Source organism: Rutilus rutilus, assembly GCF_951802725.1.
Source record: "Rutilus rutilus genome assembly, chromosome: 3".
In the NCBI taxonomy this organism is placed as follows: Eukaryota; Metazoa; Chordata; class Actinopteri; order Cypriniformes; family Leuciscidae; genus Rutilus; species Rutilus rutilus.
Genome location: NC_140211.1, coordinates 2,346,213 through 2,364,785, shown reverse-complemented (window position 1 = coordinate 2,364,785; position 18,573 = coordinate 2,346,213). Strand labels below are relative to the sequence as shown.

General features: G+C 39.4%; 1 protein-coding gene across 1 annotated transcript; it reads left to right on the top strand.

Moving 5' to 3' along the window:
* Positions 1 to 11,786: 11,786 nt before the first annotated feature.
* LOC311288281 (uncharacterized protein) lies at positions 11,787 to 18,321 on the top strand. Its single transcript, XM_084405609.1, has 10 exons — positions 11,787 to 12,515; positions 12,662 to 12,856; positions 12,979 to 13,077; positions 13,327 to 13,468; positions 13,557 to 15,655; positions 15,924 to 16,121; positions 16,246 to 16,344; positions 16,639 to 16,777; positions 16,864 to 17,055; positions 17,768 to 18,321. The coding sequence occupies exons 1-10, from the start codon at positions 11,799 to 11,801 to the stop codon at positions 17,812 to 17,814; spliced, it is 3,927 nt and encodes a 1,308-aa protein (XP_084261735.1). The 5' UTR covers positions 11,787 to 11,798; the 3' UTR covers positions 17,815 to 18,321.
* The last annotated feature ends 252 nt before the right edge of the window (positions 18,322 to 18,573 follow it).

Here is an 18,573-nt window from a genome sequence, read left to right as displayed (position 1 = left end):
GTCTCAAGGTTTTGTTGTGGCTGGATAATCTGAGTTTACAATCACTATTTAGAGAATATATTCCTCAGATAACACGTCATTTGCTGGATGTAGAAAACCGTCATGTGAATCATGCATGAAGTAAATGGAGCTTGAGGAAGGGCGGAAACCAGTTAGTGGGAAACATCCATCATTTCAAAAATGACGTGTGACTTTAAACTGAGATAGAGGAAGATTTGTTGAGCAATTGGAATTCAGTTCTGTCTCAGTGGAAATGGCAATTAGCACGTATGTTAAGTATTACACTTCAGGGTGTAATTCATCTACAGCGTTTGCATGTTCTGGCAAGCAGGGCGGGGCCGAGAGCAGTGGGAACGGACCAAGGCCGGTGGTCACTCCCGTCACTATGGGCGGGCCATAGGGGGGCGGGCCATAGGGGGCCCGGCCCGCCCCCAAAAATGCTTGTGTCCCCCCACTTGAGGCACAGATCTCTTAAAATTTTATATTATCATAGTTGCTAATTTTGAGTTGCATTAATGTTGCATTCTTTATCATTACAGTTTTTCCTCGATTGTTTACACACATTTTCTGAAAGCATGCCTCATATTCTCAGAACTCTACACACAAATCCAAAAACACACACACACAATGGGCAAAACCCCTCAATTCTCCTGCAAAATGAAACTTGACATTCAAAACAATGTTATTTCTTCTCAAAATGGTATTTTGTTTTCAAATGACACACACAAACCATCATGTGAATAGACATTTATAAGAACCAGTTGAACACTGATGTGCTCAATGTAAAACACTATGACGAATGGAAAACACTTCTTCTCCATTCATCATAATGACTTGGGCCTTTTTTTGTTCAGTGTTACACTACATGACAGTACATACATAAGTGTGTTGTAAAATATCTGAGAATATTGTTTTTATACTCAGAACACACAAATACACGGTAACGAATATATTTTATTTTTCCCACAAAAACAATGTACACAGTGTACATCCCAACCAACACAAAGTTGTACATACAGTGGTCTACATACAAAACAACAGAAGAATTGACTGTATACAGTTACAGTAAAAGCATCCATTGCTCCATTGAAGAGCTCACCTGTTGCCCTTCTATGCTAAAGCTCTGATTGCTAATTGTAAAACTGTGTGACGGGTGTTTGCCCGTGTGATGAGTCAGTGTGCATATTTGAATGGCAGTGTGTTCCTTGTGAAAACAAGAGATTTTCTGCATGAAAATTGTGCCAAAAGCAGAGAACTGTGTGTAGTCAGTGTTTTGAAAAAAGTGTGTTTTAGATCTGGAATTTGAGTGTAAAGCAGGAATTGTGCTTGTATTTTAGCAGAATTGGCTCAGGGGGTTGGTGAATGAGTTACATGTTGTGGTCATTGTGTCTCAAGTACCAGAAAATGTGTGTAAACAATCGAGAAAAACTGTAAAACATAAAAAATATAAAGAAACAATTGTGTGATTTTGTTTGATTGATGGGAATCTACACTGCAACAGCCTATCACGGCCTTACTAAAAAGACAGTTAGGCTACGTACGTGACGTAGCCTACGTCAGTGTAGCCGCTCAACATTTACCGCGCATTTTTGAAAGCTGGATGAGTTTTCGCCGGCTTACTCGCTTCAGTTCGTCATTAATATCCGTAAGTGGTTGAAAAGCCCACCAACAGTCTCCTCTGCCAAATTGGATACGACACCGACGCCTCCTGATGTTGTAGTTGGAGCAGAAGACCCTGGACGACAGTCTGAGCCTGATGCTAGTAGCTCCGTGGAGCCCGACCCTGAGCCTGGCAGGACCTGCAGGTCAAGTGCAACCGCGACTGGGGCAGCATTTGCATTAGAGACTGGAGAGAGGACAGCGCTGCCTCCACTCAAGGAGTATGAAGCCGTCCACCGAGAATCGTCCAGTACCATCACATGGCACAGCGAATTAGGGCCTCTCGGCTGGTTGAGGACCGAGCAGCAGTGTGTCTGAGAACCAGACCAAGACAATATATATATATATATACAGTATATTGTGGCCAGGTGGCTCGATTCTTAGTGACTACACCACCATGACACACCACAAGAGGCATAAACAACAGGCTTATACTGTAGGGGAGCAGTCCCTCATTGGCCACTCATTTACAGATTGTGACGTTTTACACGTGTCACAAACCTCACTACATTCTCAATAGTCCTTAACAACGAAAGAAAGGGGTGGGCTTTTGACCATGACGCACCCCAAGAGGCATAGACAACAAACGCATACCGTAGTGGAGCAATAGCTCATTGGCAACTCATTTACTGATTGTGACGTTTTACACGCATCAACCTCACTACATTCTACCCCCTATTTTTGTGATGGATTACAATCGCCGGGCATCAGTCCCAAGGCCTAAAAGACCAGAACTAGATACAGACACTGGAACATCCCGCATCCCTAACATCTTGCATTGATGGGCTTTTGTCTCAAAGAACTTTCATTACCGTGTTCGACACAAAGCACTGTTTCAGTGTTTCAGTTACGAGAGTATTAGTACTAGTTGATGGTGGAAATATGGAAGCATCAACTGTGAAACTACAGTCTCCAGAGCACACGCTGCTGCTTTGTTCCTAAAAAGAGAAAGAACACAAAACATACACAAACTTACAAAAATAAACAAGAATATTCGGCCCCACGCCTCTGCCAGATATTCTGTGGACCCTGCCGACTACGCCACAGGTAGCAGGTGGCCCGATCCTTAGCGACTACGCCACCCGGAAACCACAGGGAAAAACAATCCAAATAAAGACACACAAGTAAGGCGCGAGTTCCTGTACAAAAATGATATTTGATCAAAGCTAAAATAGTAAATAAATATTGCAAACAAAACTTGAAAAACAACTCGTCCTGCACTAAGGGATAAAACAAGTGAAAAGAAATCCTGTAACAGTCAAAATAATATCCCCCTTGCACTACTCTCACACACCAGTAATATATCTCACATCATGATCCACAAAAACAATTGGAGAGAGCTAAAACACAATTGGAGAGAGCTAAAACGTGGATTGACAACACGTGCTGCCACTCATCCTAGCAGACACAAGCATTTACAACACCTTAACAAAGACACATACTCTGACGTAACAGTTTGAACTTCAGCAGATCGTCTCAATCTGTCTGCATGCCTTAATGCAAGGAGTTGCTGCCATGTGATATGCTGATTAGATATTTGTGTTACAAAGCAGTTAAACAGGTGTACCTAATAAAGTGGCCAATGACTGTAAATAAATATAGATCATGATCTAACAATGAAAAATAATTCTAAAGCATCTCAGTCAATGTTAATTTCAACATTTAACAAACAATACATTATATAAATCAAAAGTTGTATCTGTTATGTAATGGACCTGAACTAACAATGTTGTGTTTTATTAACGTTAACAGATATAAACTAGACTAAAATAAGTCTGTCACGACAAACTTTGATGTTGGCTTGAAAAAGCTTGACCAGAAATTTTGAAGTAGTTTAATATTGTAAAAGCATGCAGTTTGAAAGCAATACAGTCATGGGCCACCAGAAAAACAGAACATGAACTGCTGTGTTTATTAATCTTTTTATGTTATTAATTAATATGTAATTAATCACTGTGCATTAATATTACATTATTAATGCACAGTGAAATTTGACCGTTTTATAAACTAACAATAACAAAGGTTAATAAATGCTATAAAAATATATTGCTCATTGTTATATAGGCCTACAGTAAATGCTGATTGCATTGTGACATGTGATTTTCTACAGATTTTGTTTTTCTTACAGTAAATAATTATTTTCTAAAACAACTACATGGTCAGATGAGAAGATACTTTAGAGACTTTATAGAGATGAAGAAGTGAATTGAAGATGACAGATTCCTCATTCCAAAAATTCAATTCAACCCGGAAGTTATGAAAGGTATTTTTTCTTTCATGCGTTCACGGAACTCATCCCCGTATATGTGCTATTGTTTTCTGTTTTCCTCGTATATTGTCTTCTGATAGTTCCCGAGCACATTTACAGACTGCAGAACATGAGACAAACGCATGTTGTTATAGTTCAGAAGCTCTTTTCTTCTTGAAATGCACCACCCTTTTGTCTATCAGAGCAGAAAAAAACTTGTTGGACCAGACCAAGAGAAAAGATTTGCTTTGTGTTAAAAGGTGTGCTCAGTACTCAGTACAACAAATTCATATCAGTTACCCCAGGACTACAAACACAGTCTAAAAAAAAAAAAAAAAAAAAATATTATTAATAGTAATAATAATAATAATAATAATAATATTATATATATATATATATATATATATATATATATATATATGAAGAGTTAAGATGCGAAAACCTCTAAGTGCCATCTGAAGTTTTCTTCTAGAATGATCATTTGTATTAAGCTCATATATAACTTCACTTAAATGGCAATGAAAATTACCTATTAATTGTCATTTCAGTGAAATTACTGAACTTAAATATACAAGCTTGATAAAAATTCTCATTCTAGAAGAAAATTTCAGATGGCACTTAGAGGTTTTTGCATCTTAACTCTTCACATATAGTAACGTTACGTGGTTGCTGGCAGGCAGACGAGGAAGACGAATATAATCCAATACAGGTTTATTAAACAAAGATAGCAAGATACATGAGAACAGGACGCAACACACTTTCACATAGACGATAACCGACAGAGGACTGAACCGAACAGGGAGGATGAATACACCGGGTAAATGAGGGAACTAAACAAGCACATGTGGAGGAAGATCAACTAATCAGGGACTAGATGCACACATGACAGAACATACTCGTGACATATATAAGAAACAACTTCTACAATGCAAAAAAAAAATATATATATATATTTTCTTATATAGTACATTTATCTTGTTTTGTTTTTATCTAAAGATTCTTAAATCAAGATACATTTACTTGAGAAGGAAATTGACTTATGTAAAGTCTTGTTTAAAAAAAGTATCAAAATGGAGTGAGCCAAAATATCTGCCAATAGGGCCAGAAAAATCAACTTAATTCAAAGAGAAATTAAGTTCTTATTTAAAAAAAAAAAAAAAAATCAATTAATTTTTTTTTTTCATTTTTTTTTCAGAAAACAATACTTAAACTCGTTTTGCTTCTCAAGTAAATATATCTTGATTTAAGAATGTTTAGAAATTTTTACTGGAAAACAACAAAAATACTGAAGAAGAATCATTGTTTTGCTGTGCAAGGCCAAAATATGTGCCATGATTCTTTTGTTTTTGAAATAACATACATGATCATGTACAATAAGATATGTTATTACCTTTGGTATTTACAAAGGGAAGAAGAGGATTACAGTGAAGGACTGTAAAACAAATTAAGTATAATCAGCCGTTTAAACTTAATTGAAGAAAATTTGAGTTGAATCTCCTTAAACATATAAAAATAAAAATAAAACTGCTGAAATTATTTTGATGAGGTAAAGTAATGTAAAAAACATTTCTTACTGATCATATACTTTTTTAATGTCAAGCTATTAAAAAATGGGTTGCATTTTTGTCACTTTTGTCAGAATGAAGAAAAAGGGTGTAAACAGGAATTCTCGGAAGTGAGAATGAACAAAACATGAGAATGTAAAGCATTTGTCGCCATCTAAACACTCCAGAGAAACTGGAAGGACAGCTCAATAATAACTAGTAATGATCTATATCATCACTGCTGTATATCTTATATAAAATAACTGACACACCAGACAAAGTGTAATCCATGACCTAAAACAGGAGGAATCGTGCCAGAGCTATTTAACACAATAAGATAAAGGTTTCTTTCCTTGTTTTTACAAATGCCCATTTAGATGGTGAAATTCTTTCATTCTCACTCCCTTTTTCAGACCAATAGAACAGAATGCTTGTTTTATGCATGTTTTAAGAATTTCTGTTTTTGTCTTACGATCACGACTCGATCAAGGTTATTCTTGATGGACCGAATGTTGCTTTGTTATTTACAGTTGTTGGTAATTTGATGTTAAAGCAAATGCCCAAACCTCACCCTGAGTAAATATTTCAAGAGTCTGCATTGTAGAACAAAACCCGAAGAGACAGTGATTAAACGAAACCACTAGATCAACTCAGACACACTGCAATAACCCGTTGTTTAACATGCACTTCTGCCAAAATGCCAGTTACTACACTGTGTAGAAACAGTTTAACAAACAACTACAAAGAAATGGCAAGTTAGCCTACACACTGAATTAAACTCAACTGAGGAAAGAAAAACTCAAATGAAAACGTTATTACTTATTGTTTTATTGTCAATTTTGAAAAAAGTCATTCCTTCACACAGTATAAGATTAAAAACAAATCACTAAATATTGCTCAGTAATATTTGTCTAAATCAAATTGGCTTCATAACTTCTACATACATTCTCTTTGACAAAAACTGATTTTCTCTCATAGTCTACTGTAGGAGTCTGTTTCTGAGGAAATAAAAAACTGTGAAGGAAGTGATGACGGTAACATGAGATTGTTGAGTTATTTCCCTGCGTCACGAAGGATCTGCTGTATTTGAGTTAAGGTGCAGCGGGAATGTATGAGGATGAGCTTCAGTGTTGTTTCAGCACTGCTACTCCTCCCCTATTCCAGACATCATGCATCATGTGTGTTGGGTTTGCTTTTACGTATGAATGTTCAAATAGCGAAGTCTGAAGTAAAAGAAATGTTAAGGTATAAAATCAGTGTCCAGCCCTTCAGGTCCCGCCCTGCATGCGAGTTATTAAAGTTAGAGAAGCTCAACGCCTCCATCAGTGATCATTAACTCACAGACCTTCTCACATACGGGTAAGAAACTCTTTAAGATTATTTTAACATGGCTGTTAACATATTGAGTGAATGACATCTGTAGAGACAGATACATTTAATGAGGTTACATTATACAAAGATTCTATTTAGAACCCTAGAGTTCGTGGCTGAATTTTAAAGAACCTTAATGCCAAAAAGGTTTTATGTCTAATGTTCCAAATGACTCTATAATTCTTAATGTTTTTTTTTTTGCTTTGTGAAAAAATGTTTACGTGTTGTTTAATTCATAACATTTTGGAAAATAAGAACTGAATTACAACTAAATGAATTAATTAAAACTAAATTTATAAACTAGTCCCATGAAGGAGGCCTTAATTGTGAAGCCGATGATGATGTAATTTGATACTCAGTTTCAGTCTGTGTTTCAAATCTGCTCCAGAAACTGGAAACAGTGTGGAAGTGTGTTCAGTTCAGTCTTACAATGTTTCAGTTAGTCGTTAAATGTGTCCCCGTCATTAGAAAACAAAATATCAAACGAATCTCAGAACTAATTGCGCCATTTTTTAATTTACATTTAACCAACCAACTAACTGTTTGCTTAAAATGTGTTTGTGCTATCATTCTTTAAAACAAATTACTGTTTGCTTTGATATTTAGTTTTATAATGGAAGTACATTCATAATTCACATTCATATATATATATATATATATATATGTATGTATATATATATTTCTGGAACCACAATTCCTTCCTTCCTTCCATTTGGCAATGTACAAAAATAATTAGTTTGAATCATTTCCTGCTTTATCTTTTATATTTCTCATAGCAGATTACACATTTTATTGATTGAATATTATATATTACTTTGAATATACGTATATTGTATGGTTTGGTCACAATAATTAATCAACTGAAGTATTTATTTATTTTTATTTATTTATTTTATTTTTTGTCTTTGCCTATCCTGAAAGATATGTGTTGATGTGTTATCGGATGGTATCACAATTACCCAACCTTTTCAGAGATCCAGACTAGGGAATGACTACTAAACTTTTTAAAAAACATATTTTTTGTTGTTGCCGAATTGCATTGTCTACATTCACATTCAGTTTAGGGGATGAATTCTGAGGATCCATCAGTTTCTGTAATTTTACACTCTGACATACACTGCCGCTCAAAAGTAAAGTAATGTTTTGTAAAAGAAGTCTCTTCTGCTCACCAAGGCTGCATTTATTTGATTAAAAATACAGAAGAAAAAATAAAGAAATAGTGTGAAATATTATTGCAATGTAAATTAGCTGTTTTCTATGTGAATATATAGTAAAGTGTAATTTATTCCTGTGATCAAAGCTGTATTTTCAGCATCATTACTCCAGTCTTCAGAGTCACATGATCCTTCACAAATCAGTGTAATATGATTTGGTGCTCAAGAATCAATGTTGAAAACAGTTATTTACATTTTTAAATCTTTTGATAAATAGAAAGTTCAAAAGAACAGCGTTTATCTGAAATAGAAAGCTTTTGTAACATTAAACACTGCCGTTCAAAAGTTTGGGGTCAGTAAGAATTTTAATTTTAGTTTTTGAGGGAAAGAAATTAAAGAAATAATTATTAATTTTTTTTATCAAGGATGAATCAAATTGATCAAAAGTTACAGTAAAGACATTTATAATGTTACAAAAAATTCTACTTCAATTAAATGCTGGTCTTTTTAACTTTCTATTCATCAAAGAATCCTGGAAAAAAAAATACACAACTGTTTTCAACATTGATACCAATAATGAAGGTTTTTTTTGAGCATCAGATCATCATATTAGAATGATTACTGAAGGATCATGTGACACTGAAGACTGGAGTAATGATGCTGAAAATTCAGCTTTGATCACAGGAATGCATTCAATTTTTAAAATATATTAAAATAGAAAACAGTTATTTTAAACTGTCATAATATTTCACAATATTATTATTATTATTATTATTATTATTATTATTTTATTTATTTATTTTTTTTATCAAATAAATGCAGCCTTGGTAAGCAGAAGAGAATTATTTTAAAAACATTAAAAAAAAAACGTACCGATCCAAACGGTACGGATTTGAACGGCAGAGTAGTTAGAAGGTCAGGAGGTGTATAGAATGGTTGCAGAAGTCTGTGTGTTGCATATATTGTAGTGCTGGTGTGCACATTCAGTAAGAATTAAATTCGTTCATCTTCGGAATACAAATGAAGATATTTCTGATGAAATTGGAGAGATTTCTGTCCTTCCATTGACAGTCTACGCAACTACCACTTTGACGGTTCAAAAAGTTCATAAAGAAAGAGATCATAAAACTAATCCATATGAATTGAGCGGTTTAGTCCAAATTTTCTGAAGAGACAAAATGCCTTGCTCAAAGTGCTCAAGGTCTTGCTTGATTCTCATGTGTTACGCAGCACGTTTGAGCTTCCAAAAGAAGCAGTGAGTTTTGTTCTCGTGTGTCGAGCGGGTACGGTTGAGCTTCTGTTTATGTTCTCTGATCAATTTTTAAATGTGACTACACACTCAAATTCAATCTGTTCATCATATAAAGACAATTTGGACTAAACTGCTCAATTCAAATGGATTAGTTTTACAATCTCACTATTAACTATTTAAAGCATCAAAGTGGTAGTTGCGTAGATGTTGTGTTCATTACAAATATTTTCATTTGTGTTTGGAAGATGGGGTGGTGTGGCGCAATGGATAAGACACATCCCTTTGGTGTGAGAGACCCGGGTTCGAATCCACTGAGACACCAATGTGTCCCTGAGAAAGACACTTAACCCCTAGTTGCTCCAGAGGCGTGCGACCTCTGACATACAGTATATAGCAATTGTAAGTCGCTTTGGATAAAAGCGTCAGCTAAATGAATAAATGTAAAATGTAAAATGTAAGATGAACGGGTAATTGATGACAGAATTTTAATTTAGGGGTGAACTAACCCTTTAATCAATACTCAAATGTTAGTGTTATGATTAAATTGTTTATGGTAAAGTGCCATACAGTTATCAAAACCATATTACTTTAAGGACTTTATACTTTAAGTAAACAAGTAAATTGAGGGAAATACATTATGTAGAGCCTTTAAGATCAAATCTGTCAGATTTTAAATTGTCCAAATTCTTTTTGTTGTTGTTGTTGATTATACAACCTGAATTACCTTCTTTTCATTTTGAATTACAGGTTACAAAAATCGAGCTGCAAGATTAACACATATAAATACCTAAAGAGCACAGATGGGGAGAAAATGGATCTATGTGGCTATCCTGGGGGTAGCATGCATGATGCTCGGAGTCAAGGGGCAAAATACAACAACCACTAACCCTCTCAACATGACCACCCCTTCCAATGTAACCATGAACATGACTCAAACAAGCCTTCCCAACATCACTACCACCCTGCCCATGACACCCCCTCCCAATATAACCATGAACATGACCCAAACAAGCCTTCTCAACATCACTACCACCCTGCCCATGACACCCCCTCCCAATATAACCACGAACATGACCCAAACAAGCCCTCCCAACATCACCACAACCCTGCCCATGACACCCCCTCCCAATATAACCATGAACATGACCCACACAAGCCTTCCCAACATCACCACCAACCTGCCCATGACATCCCCTCCCAATATAACCATGAACATGACTCAAACAAGCCTTCCCAACATCACTACCACCCTGACCATGACACCCCCTCCCAATATAACCACGAACATGACCCAAACAAGCCTTCCCAACATCACCACCACCCTGACCATGACACCCCCTCCCAATATAACCATGAACATGACCCACACAAGCCCTCCCAACATCACCACAACCCTGCCCATGACACCCCCTCCCAATATAACCACGAACATGACCCACACAAGCCCTCCCAACATCACCACCAACCTGCCCATGACATCCCCTCCCAATATAACCATGAACATGACTCAAACAAGCCTTCCCAACATCACTACCACCCTGCCCATGACACCCCCTCCCAATATAACCATGAACATGACCCACACAAGCCTTCCCAACATCACCACCAACCTGCCCATGACATCCCCTCCCAATATAACCATGAACATGACTCAAACAAGCCTTCCCAACATCACTACCACCCTGACCATGACACCCCCTCCCAATATAACCATGAACATGACCCACACAAGCCTTCCCAACATCACCACCAACCTGCCCATGACATCCCCTCCCAATATAACCATGAACATGACTCAAACAAGCCTTCCCAACATCACTACCACCCTGACCATGACACCCCCTCCCAATATAACCATGAACATGACTCAAACAAGCCATCCCAACATCACCACCACCCTGACCATGACACCCCCTCCCAATATAACCATGAACATGACCCACACAAGCCCTCCCAACATCACCACCAACCTGACCATGACCCCCCCTCCCAATATAACCATGAACATGACCCACACAAGCCTTCCCAACATCACCACCACCCTGCCCATGACACCCCCTCCCAATATAACCATGAACACAACCCACACAAGCCTTCCCAACATCACCACCACCCTGCCCATGACACCCCCTACCAATATAACAATGAACATGACCCAAACAAGCCTTCCCAACATCACCACCACCCTGCCCATGACACCCCCTCCCAATATAACCTTGAACATGACCCACACAAGCCCCCCCAACATCACCACCACCCTGACCATGACACCCCCTCCCAATATAACCATGAACATGACCCATACAAGCCTTCCCAACATCACCACCAACCTGCCCATGACACCCCCTCCCAATATAACCATGAACATGACCCAAACAAGCCTTCCCAACATCACCACCACCCTGACCATGACACCCCCTCCCAATATAACTATGAACATGACCCAAACAAGCCTTCCCAACATCACTACCACCCTGACCATGACACCCCCTCCCAATATAACCATGACCCACACAAGCCCCCCCAACATCACCACCACCCTGATCATGACCCCCCCTCCCAATATAACCATGAACATGACCCACACAAGCCCTCCCAACATCACCACCAACCTGACCATGACCCCCCCTCCCAATATAACCATGAACATGACCCACACAAGTCCTCCCAACATCACCACCAACCTGACCATGACCCCCCCTCCCAATATAACCATGAACATGACCCACACAAGCCCTCCCAACATCACCACCAACCTGACCATGACCCCCCCTCCCAATGTAACCATGAACATGACCCACACAAGCCCTCCCAACATCACCACCAACCTGACCATGACTCCCCCTCCCAATATAACCATGAACATGACCCACACAAGCCCTCCCAACATCACCACCAACCTGACCATGACCCCCCCTCCCAATATAACCATGAACATGACCCACACAAGCCCTCCCAACATCACCACCAACCTGACCATGACCCGCTCTCCCAACATGACCATGACCTACACAAGCCCTCCCAACATCACCACCAACCTGACCATGACCCGCTCTCCCAACATGACCATGACTTACACAAGCCCTCCCAACATCACCACCAACCTGACCATGACCCGCTCTCCCAACATGACCATGACCTACACAAGCCCTCCCAACATCACCACCAACCTGACCATAACCCGCTCTCCCAACATGACTATGACCTACACAAGCCGTCCCAACATGGCAACCAATACAACATCGTCAGGCTCTAATACCGTGACCACCATCAATAATCAACCACTAGTAAGCCAGGCTCTTTTTCTTGTTTAAAAATGGAAATAACAATCTTGACTGTTAAAGTGAACGTTCTTTTAAAGGACAAAAAGTACTTTAGCAAGTTATTGCATTTATGTTTTTGTTCAAATTAATTTTGACTGTGTTTATTGCAGGAAATTACTGGCAGGGATAGCTGTAGGAGGGATAGGGCTTGTTTCTCCGCTCCACCCACCTGTAATCCAGGTGCACAAGGTTCCTGCTATTTTCTCTCCACAAGAGGAGTAAGCGGTGCTGCAGATAATTTTACCTTTGAGCTCAGTGGCGAGTCAGATGGTTACATCGCAGCTGGCCTATCTCGAGACAACAGCGTAAGAGATCAAATCCAGTTGCTTTTAAATCATGTTTCATTTAAATCAATATAATAAGAATATTTCAGTACTTTAATCTTAAACTTCTGGTTTACTGACTAATTTTATTTTCACATCCTTAGGGTCAAAGTGCCACCATCTATGCTTGTGCCAACATCAATGGTGCACTGAAGTTTATCCGTTCCACACTGAACAATCAAATACTGACTCAAGATAACGCAGTAAGGCACTTTTTCAGAGAGCCTTGCCTATAAAAACATATGGCAATATTTGCAACAGAGATTCTTAACAGAAAATAATAACAGTAGTATATAAAAGCATGGAAGGCTTCAAGGAAAATCCCAGTTCTAGTTTTATCAACACAAATCTTTGTAAAGATGCAATAATGCATAAAAAAAAAAAATTAAATATACTGGCTCACAGCACAGTATATATCACCTCATATTCATGACACCTCTGTTCTGCTGCAGTTCATCCCCGGAAGTTTCCGTGGCTCCCTCAATGGAAGAACAATTCAATGCATTTTCACCGCTGCAGGTCTCGGCAGCAGCACCGCCCGTGCAGCAACCTCAGAAACTTTCATCTCCGTTGTAACAGGCAGGATCTCAAATGGTGAGTGCAACACTTTGATCAAGTAACTGACTGACATTTTGCTTTGTAGTAAAAGGAAATAATTTTCTTCCATCTACTCCTTTACCAGGCGCTCTGGATACTCCAGTCACTGTACTGGCCACAAATGCGTCTGTGGACTTAAGCAACCCTAACAGCACAGATGTTTCAGTTATAACAGCCAGTACAAATGCCAATGCATCTACTGGCAATGCAACATCAAACAACACTGCATCTACAGTTACAGCAACACCAAACAACACTACAGTTACAGCAACACCAAGCAACACTACAGTTACAGCTACACCAAGCAACACTACAGTTACAGCAACACCAAGCAACACTACAGTTACAGCTACACCAAGCAACACTACAGTTACAGCTACACCAAACAACACTACAGTTACAGCTACACCAAGCAACACTACAGTTACAGTTACAGCAAACAACACTACAGTTACAGCTACACCAAGCAACACTACAGTTACAGCTACACCAAACAACACCACAGTTACGGCTACACCAAGCAACACCACAGTTACGGCTACACCAAACAACACCACAGTTACGGCTACACCAAACAACACCACAGTTACGGCTACGCCAAACAACACCACAGTTACGGCTACGCCAAACAACACCACAGTTACGGCTACGCCAAACAACACCACAGTTACGGCTACGCCAAGCAACACCACCGTTACGGCTACGCCAAGCAACACCACCGTTACGGCTACGCCAAGCAACACCACCGTTACAGCTACGCCAAACAACACCACAGTTACAGCAACGCCAAACAACACCACAGTTACAGCTACGCCAAACAACACCACAGTTACAGCTACGCCAAACAACACCACAGTTACAGCAACGCCAAACAACACCACAGTTACAGCTACACCAAACAACACCACAGTTACAGCAACACCAAACAACACCACAGTTACAGCTACACCAAACAACACCACAGTTACAGCTACACCAAGCAACACCACAGTTACTGCAACACCAAACAACACTACAGTTACAGCTACACCAAGCAACACCACAGTTACAGCTACACCAAACAACACTACAGTTACAGCTACACCAAACAACACCACAGTTACAGCTACACCAAGCAACACCACAGTTACTGCAACACCAAACAACACTACAGTTACAGCTACACCAAACAACACCACAGTTACAGCTACACCAAGCAACACCACAGTTACTGCAACACCAAACAACACTACAGTTACAGCTACACCAAGCAACACCACAGTTACTGCAACACCAAACAACACTACAGTTACAGCTACACCAAACAACACTACAGTTACAGTTACAGCAAACAACACTACAGTTACTGCAACGCCAAACAACACCACAGCTACAGCTACGCCAAGCAACACCACAGTTACAGCAACACCAAACAACACCACAGTTACAGCTACACCAAACAACACCACAGCTACAGCTACGCCAAGCAACACCACAGTTACAGCTACGCCAAACAACACCACAGTTACAGCAACGCCAAACAACACCACAGTTACAGCAACGCCAAACAACACCACAGTTACAGCTACACCAAACAACACCACAGCTACAGCAACGCCAAACAACACCACAGTTACAGCAACGCCAAACAACACCACAGTTACAGCAACGCCAAACAACACCACAGTTACAGCTACACCAAACAACACCACAGTTACAGCTACGCCAAACAACACCACAGTTACAGCAACGCCAAACAACACCACAGTTACAGCAACGCCAAACAACACCACAGTTACAGCTACACCAAACAACACCACAGTTACAGCAACGCCAAACAACACCACAGTTACAGCTACACCAAACAACACCACAGCTACAGCTACACCAAACAACACCACAGTTACTGCAACACCAAACAACACCACAGTTACAGCTACACCAAACAACACCACAGTTACAGCAACACCAAACAACACCACAGTTACAGCTACACCAAGCAACACCACAGTTACAGCTACACCAAGCAACACTACAGTTACAGCTACACCAAACAACACTACAGTTACAGCAACACCAAACAACACTACAGTTACAGCAACACCAAACAACACCACAGTTACAGCAACACCAAACAACACCACAGTTACAGCTACACCAAGCAACACTGCATCTACAGTTCCAGCAAACACTGGTACAACAATTGTAAGTGTGAACAGACTGGAGAGCCAGTTATATTTTTCTTGGTTAAGATGATCTATGTTGTTTTTTGAAGTGAAAGGTTTAGTGTTAGCAAAGTCAATGATGTACTACCTACAGTATTGTGTGATGGTCAATTGCTATAATATTTAATTTTTAAGTTAAACTCTTCAGTTTACTTTAGATTTTAGGCCTTTTTTAAACATTCTCAGCAGATTTAAAAAAAGAAAATGTAGCTCTGCATTTCATGGCTTGTGTGAACTTAACATTGCAGGATAAGGTCACCAGGGACAACTGTAAGAACGACAGGGCATGTTTCTCCACTCCAGCCAGCTGTGATCCAGCTACTCCCAATAGCTGCTTTTTCGCCTCCACAAGAGCGGTGAACGGAAGCTCAGACAATCTCACTTTTGAAATCAGCGGGGAGTCGAATGGTTACATCGCAGTTGGCTTGTCTCGAGACAGCAAGGAGGTCTGTAAAAGATTTTATTTAAATTCTGATGTCCACATTTAATAATCACTTTTGTAGAATGTGTTTTCAAAGCACCAAATCTGAGATTTAGGTTCTCTGACTTATTTACCTTTGCTTCTCATAGGGTGATGGTGACACCATCTATTCTTGCGCCAACAACAATGGTATAGTGAAGTTCATCCGTTCCACACTGAGCAACGGCATCCTGACTCAGGATAACACAGTAAGACTCCTTTCACAGAGCTTTTTCTCTGAAATCCTCTGCCGAGGTTTGCACAGATGATTCTTGGCTATAAATTACATGGTTAGGAACAACAACACTACAGGGAAGGCTTTAAAGAAAATGTAATGGTGCAAATGTATATTAGACAGGAGCGAGCAAAAAAGAGAAATCCAGAGTGGAGCTGGATGGTTAATAGAATGCTTTGAGGTGGAGGAGAACTCAACTCACTTTAAGCCCTACAATGTAGAAATATATCTCTTTTTTTTTTACAAATTTTACTTTTTTGTCTTGCAGTTCAGTCCTGGATCTTTCCGTGGCTCTGTGAACAAGGCAAAGATTCAGTGCATTTTCATAGCCACAGGTCTCAACAGCAACACCCGTGTGGCAAACACAGACACTTACCTCTTCTTCTTCACTGGCAACTTTACAAATGGTGAGAGCGACGCTATTATTGAAATACTGAAAGAGAATGCAATTAGTGACAAAATTAAAACATTTTCTTTATTTCCATTTCCTCAGGCATTCTGGGGTCTCCCGTCACACGAATGAGTACAAGTTCGCCAGTTGATCTAACCAACACGAGCAGCTCAGATGTTGGAATAATTACACCTGATACAAATACAGCCTCTACCACTTCTTCTACTATTACAACTACTACAAAAAAACCTACTACAGCAGGCAGCATCGCACTGCAGCATGCGGCATCTCAGGGTAAGAACTTGATCCTGCCACATCAGGGGCTACTCACTGCAGAGCCGATAGGTGGAGCTTGTCGTCTAGGTCCGCCCCTTTGGATGTAATGGGTGGGGCTTGACGGATCAGCCACGCCCTAGCCCTAACATAACTAGGTCAAGCTGGACATCCTTTGGATCTGCAGTGAGCACTTAAACAGAGTAACACAAATGACTGCTCTTTAGTTGCTAAATTCATATTCATTTAGGCGCTGTTTACACAACACCGTTTTCAACTAAAAATGTTAAACTTTTTAAGCGTTTTGGCCGTTCAGTTACAGGACACCGGCGTTTTGGGCTCCTGAAAACGCACAGTTTCAAAGTGCACATTTTTGAAAACAGTCTCCGTGTAAACAACAAAAACGCAAACCTCTGAAGACGATGACGTCACGCGCATGCGTCTATAGTGTTTCATCGCCATCTAATGGCCTGGCAGCAGAATACAGGGTTTTTTATTCGTTTTCGCGGTTCCGTGTGAATGGGGATCGTTCTGGCAATGTCGTCGTCTGTACGCGGAAAACTCAAAGGAAAAACGACTCCGTTTTAAGCATATCGTTGTCGTGTAAATGTACCCTGAGATTAGACTAGCATACTGTACAATACAGGTTATACATAATGACCTCAGGATGAGTGCTTTTTAATAGTCCTTTGTTAAATAGTTTAATTATTCTCTTTTTCTTGTCTTTTTTCAGCTGCTGTGATAATTCTCTCAGGGATCCTTGCAGTCCTCCTGTTGTAAGGACGCTGCCTGGACGTGTCGTCTGCTTTATTAAACTGGTCGATGAGCACTGAATGCTTGATGAACCCAACACTAAAGTATATGTAATTCTGCACATTTATACTTGTATAAACTGCAATATTGTGACTCTGGAAATATGAAGCAAGGATTTGAAAATATGGGGAAGAGGGAAATACATAATTTATTTAATCTGTGTGAGAAAGAGTGTGTGCATGAGACCGTGTGTGTATTCTGCAAATGTACTTTAAATCAGGCTCCTGTACAAAGTGGGCTGATGAGCATCTGTAAAATCGTCTGTTAATGTAATGGTGCACGTGTGATGCCACCGAGTGGCTGAAATGTCTAGCAATAGCTAAGAGGATTATTTTTAAATGTCTTTAATTTATTTTGTAATGAACGTACACTGCTGCCTCAAAACATTGATTGCCTGTGAGTTTTAAATTAAGTCAGTTGTATATTTTCTGAAGAAAAGAGTTATGCATAATAAAGTCATTTACATGTTCAAGTAAACAATAAAATTGCTATATCAGTGTTTATTAACCGGGGCATACCAACCCAAAAAATGGGTCAGTGATGACAGCATGAAAAGAACAATGCTAAATGCCAACAGTTAGGGTAGTAAACTAAATAATAGGCTAAACAGAAATGGAGAAACACTTGCCATGTTGTTGGTAAAAGCTGTGCATCAATCAACCTCTACAGAATTTCACCACTTTTATACCAAACTAGGCCAAACATTTTTTTTTTTTTTTTTTGGAA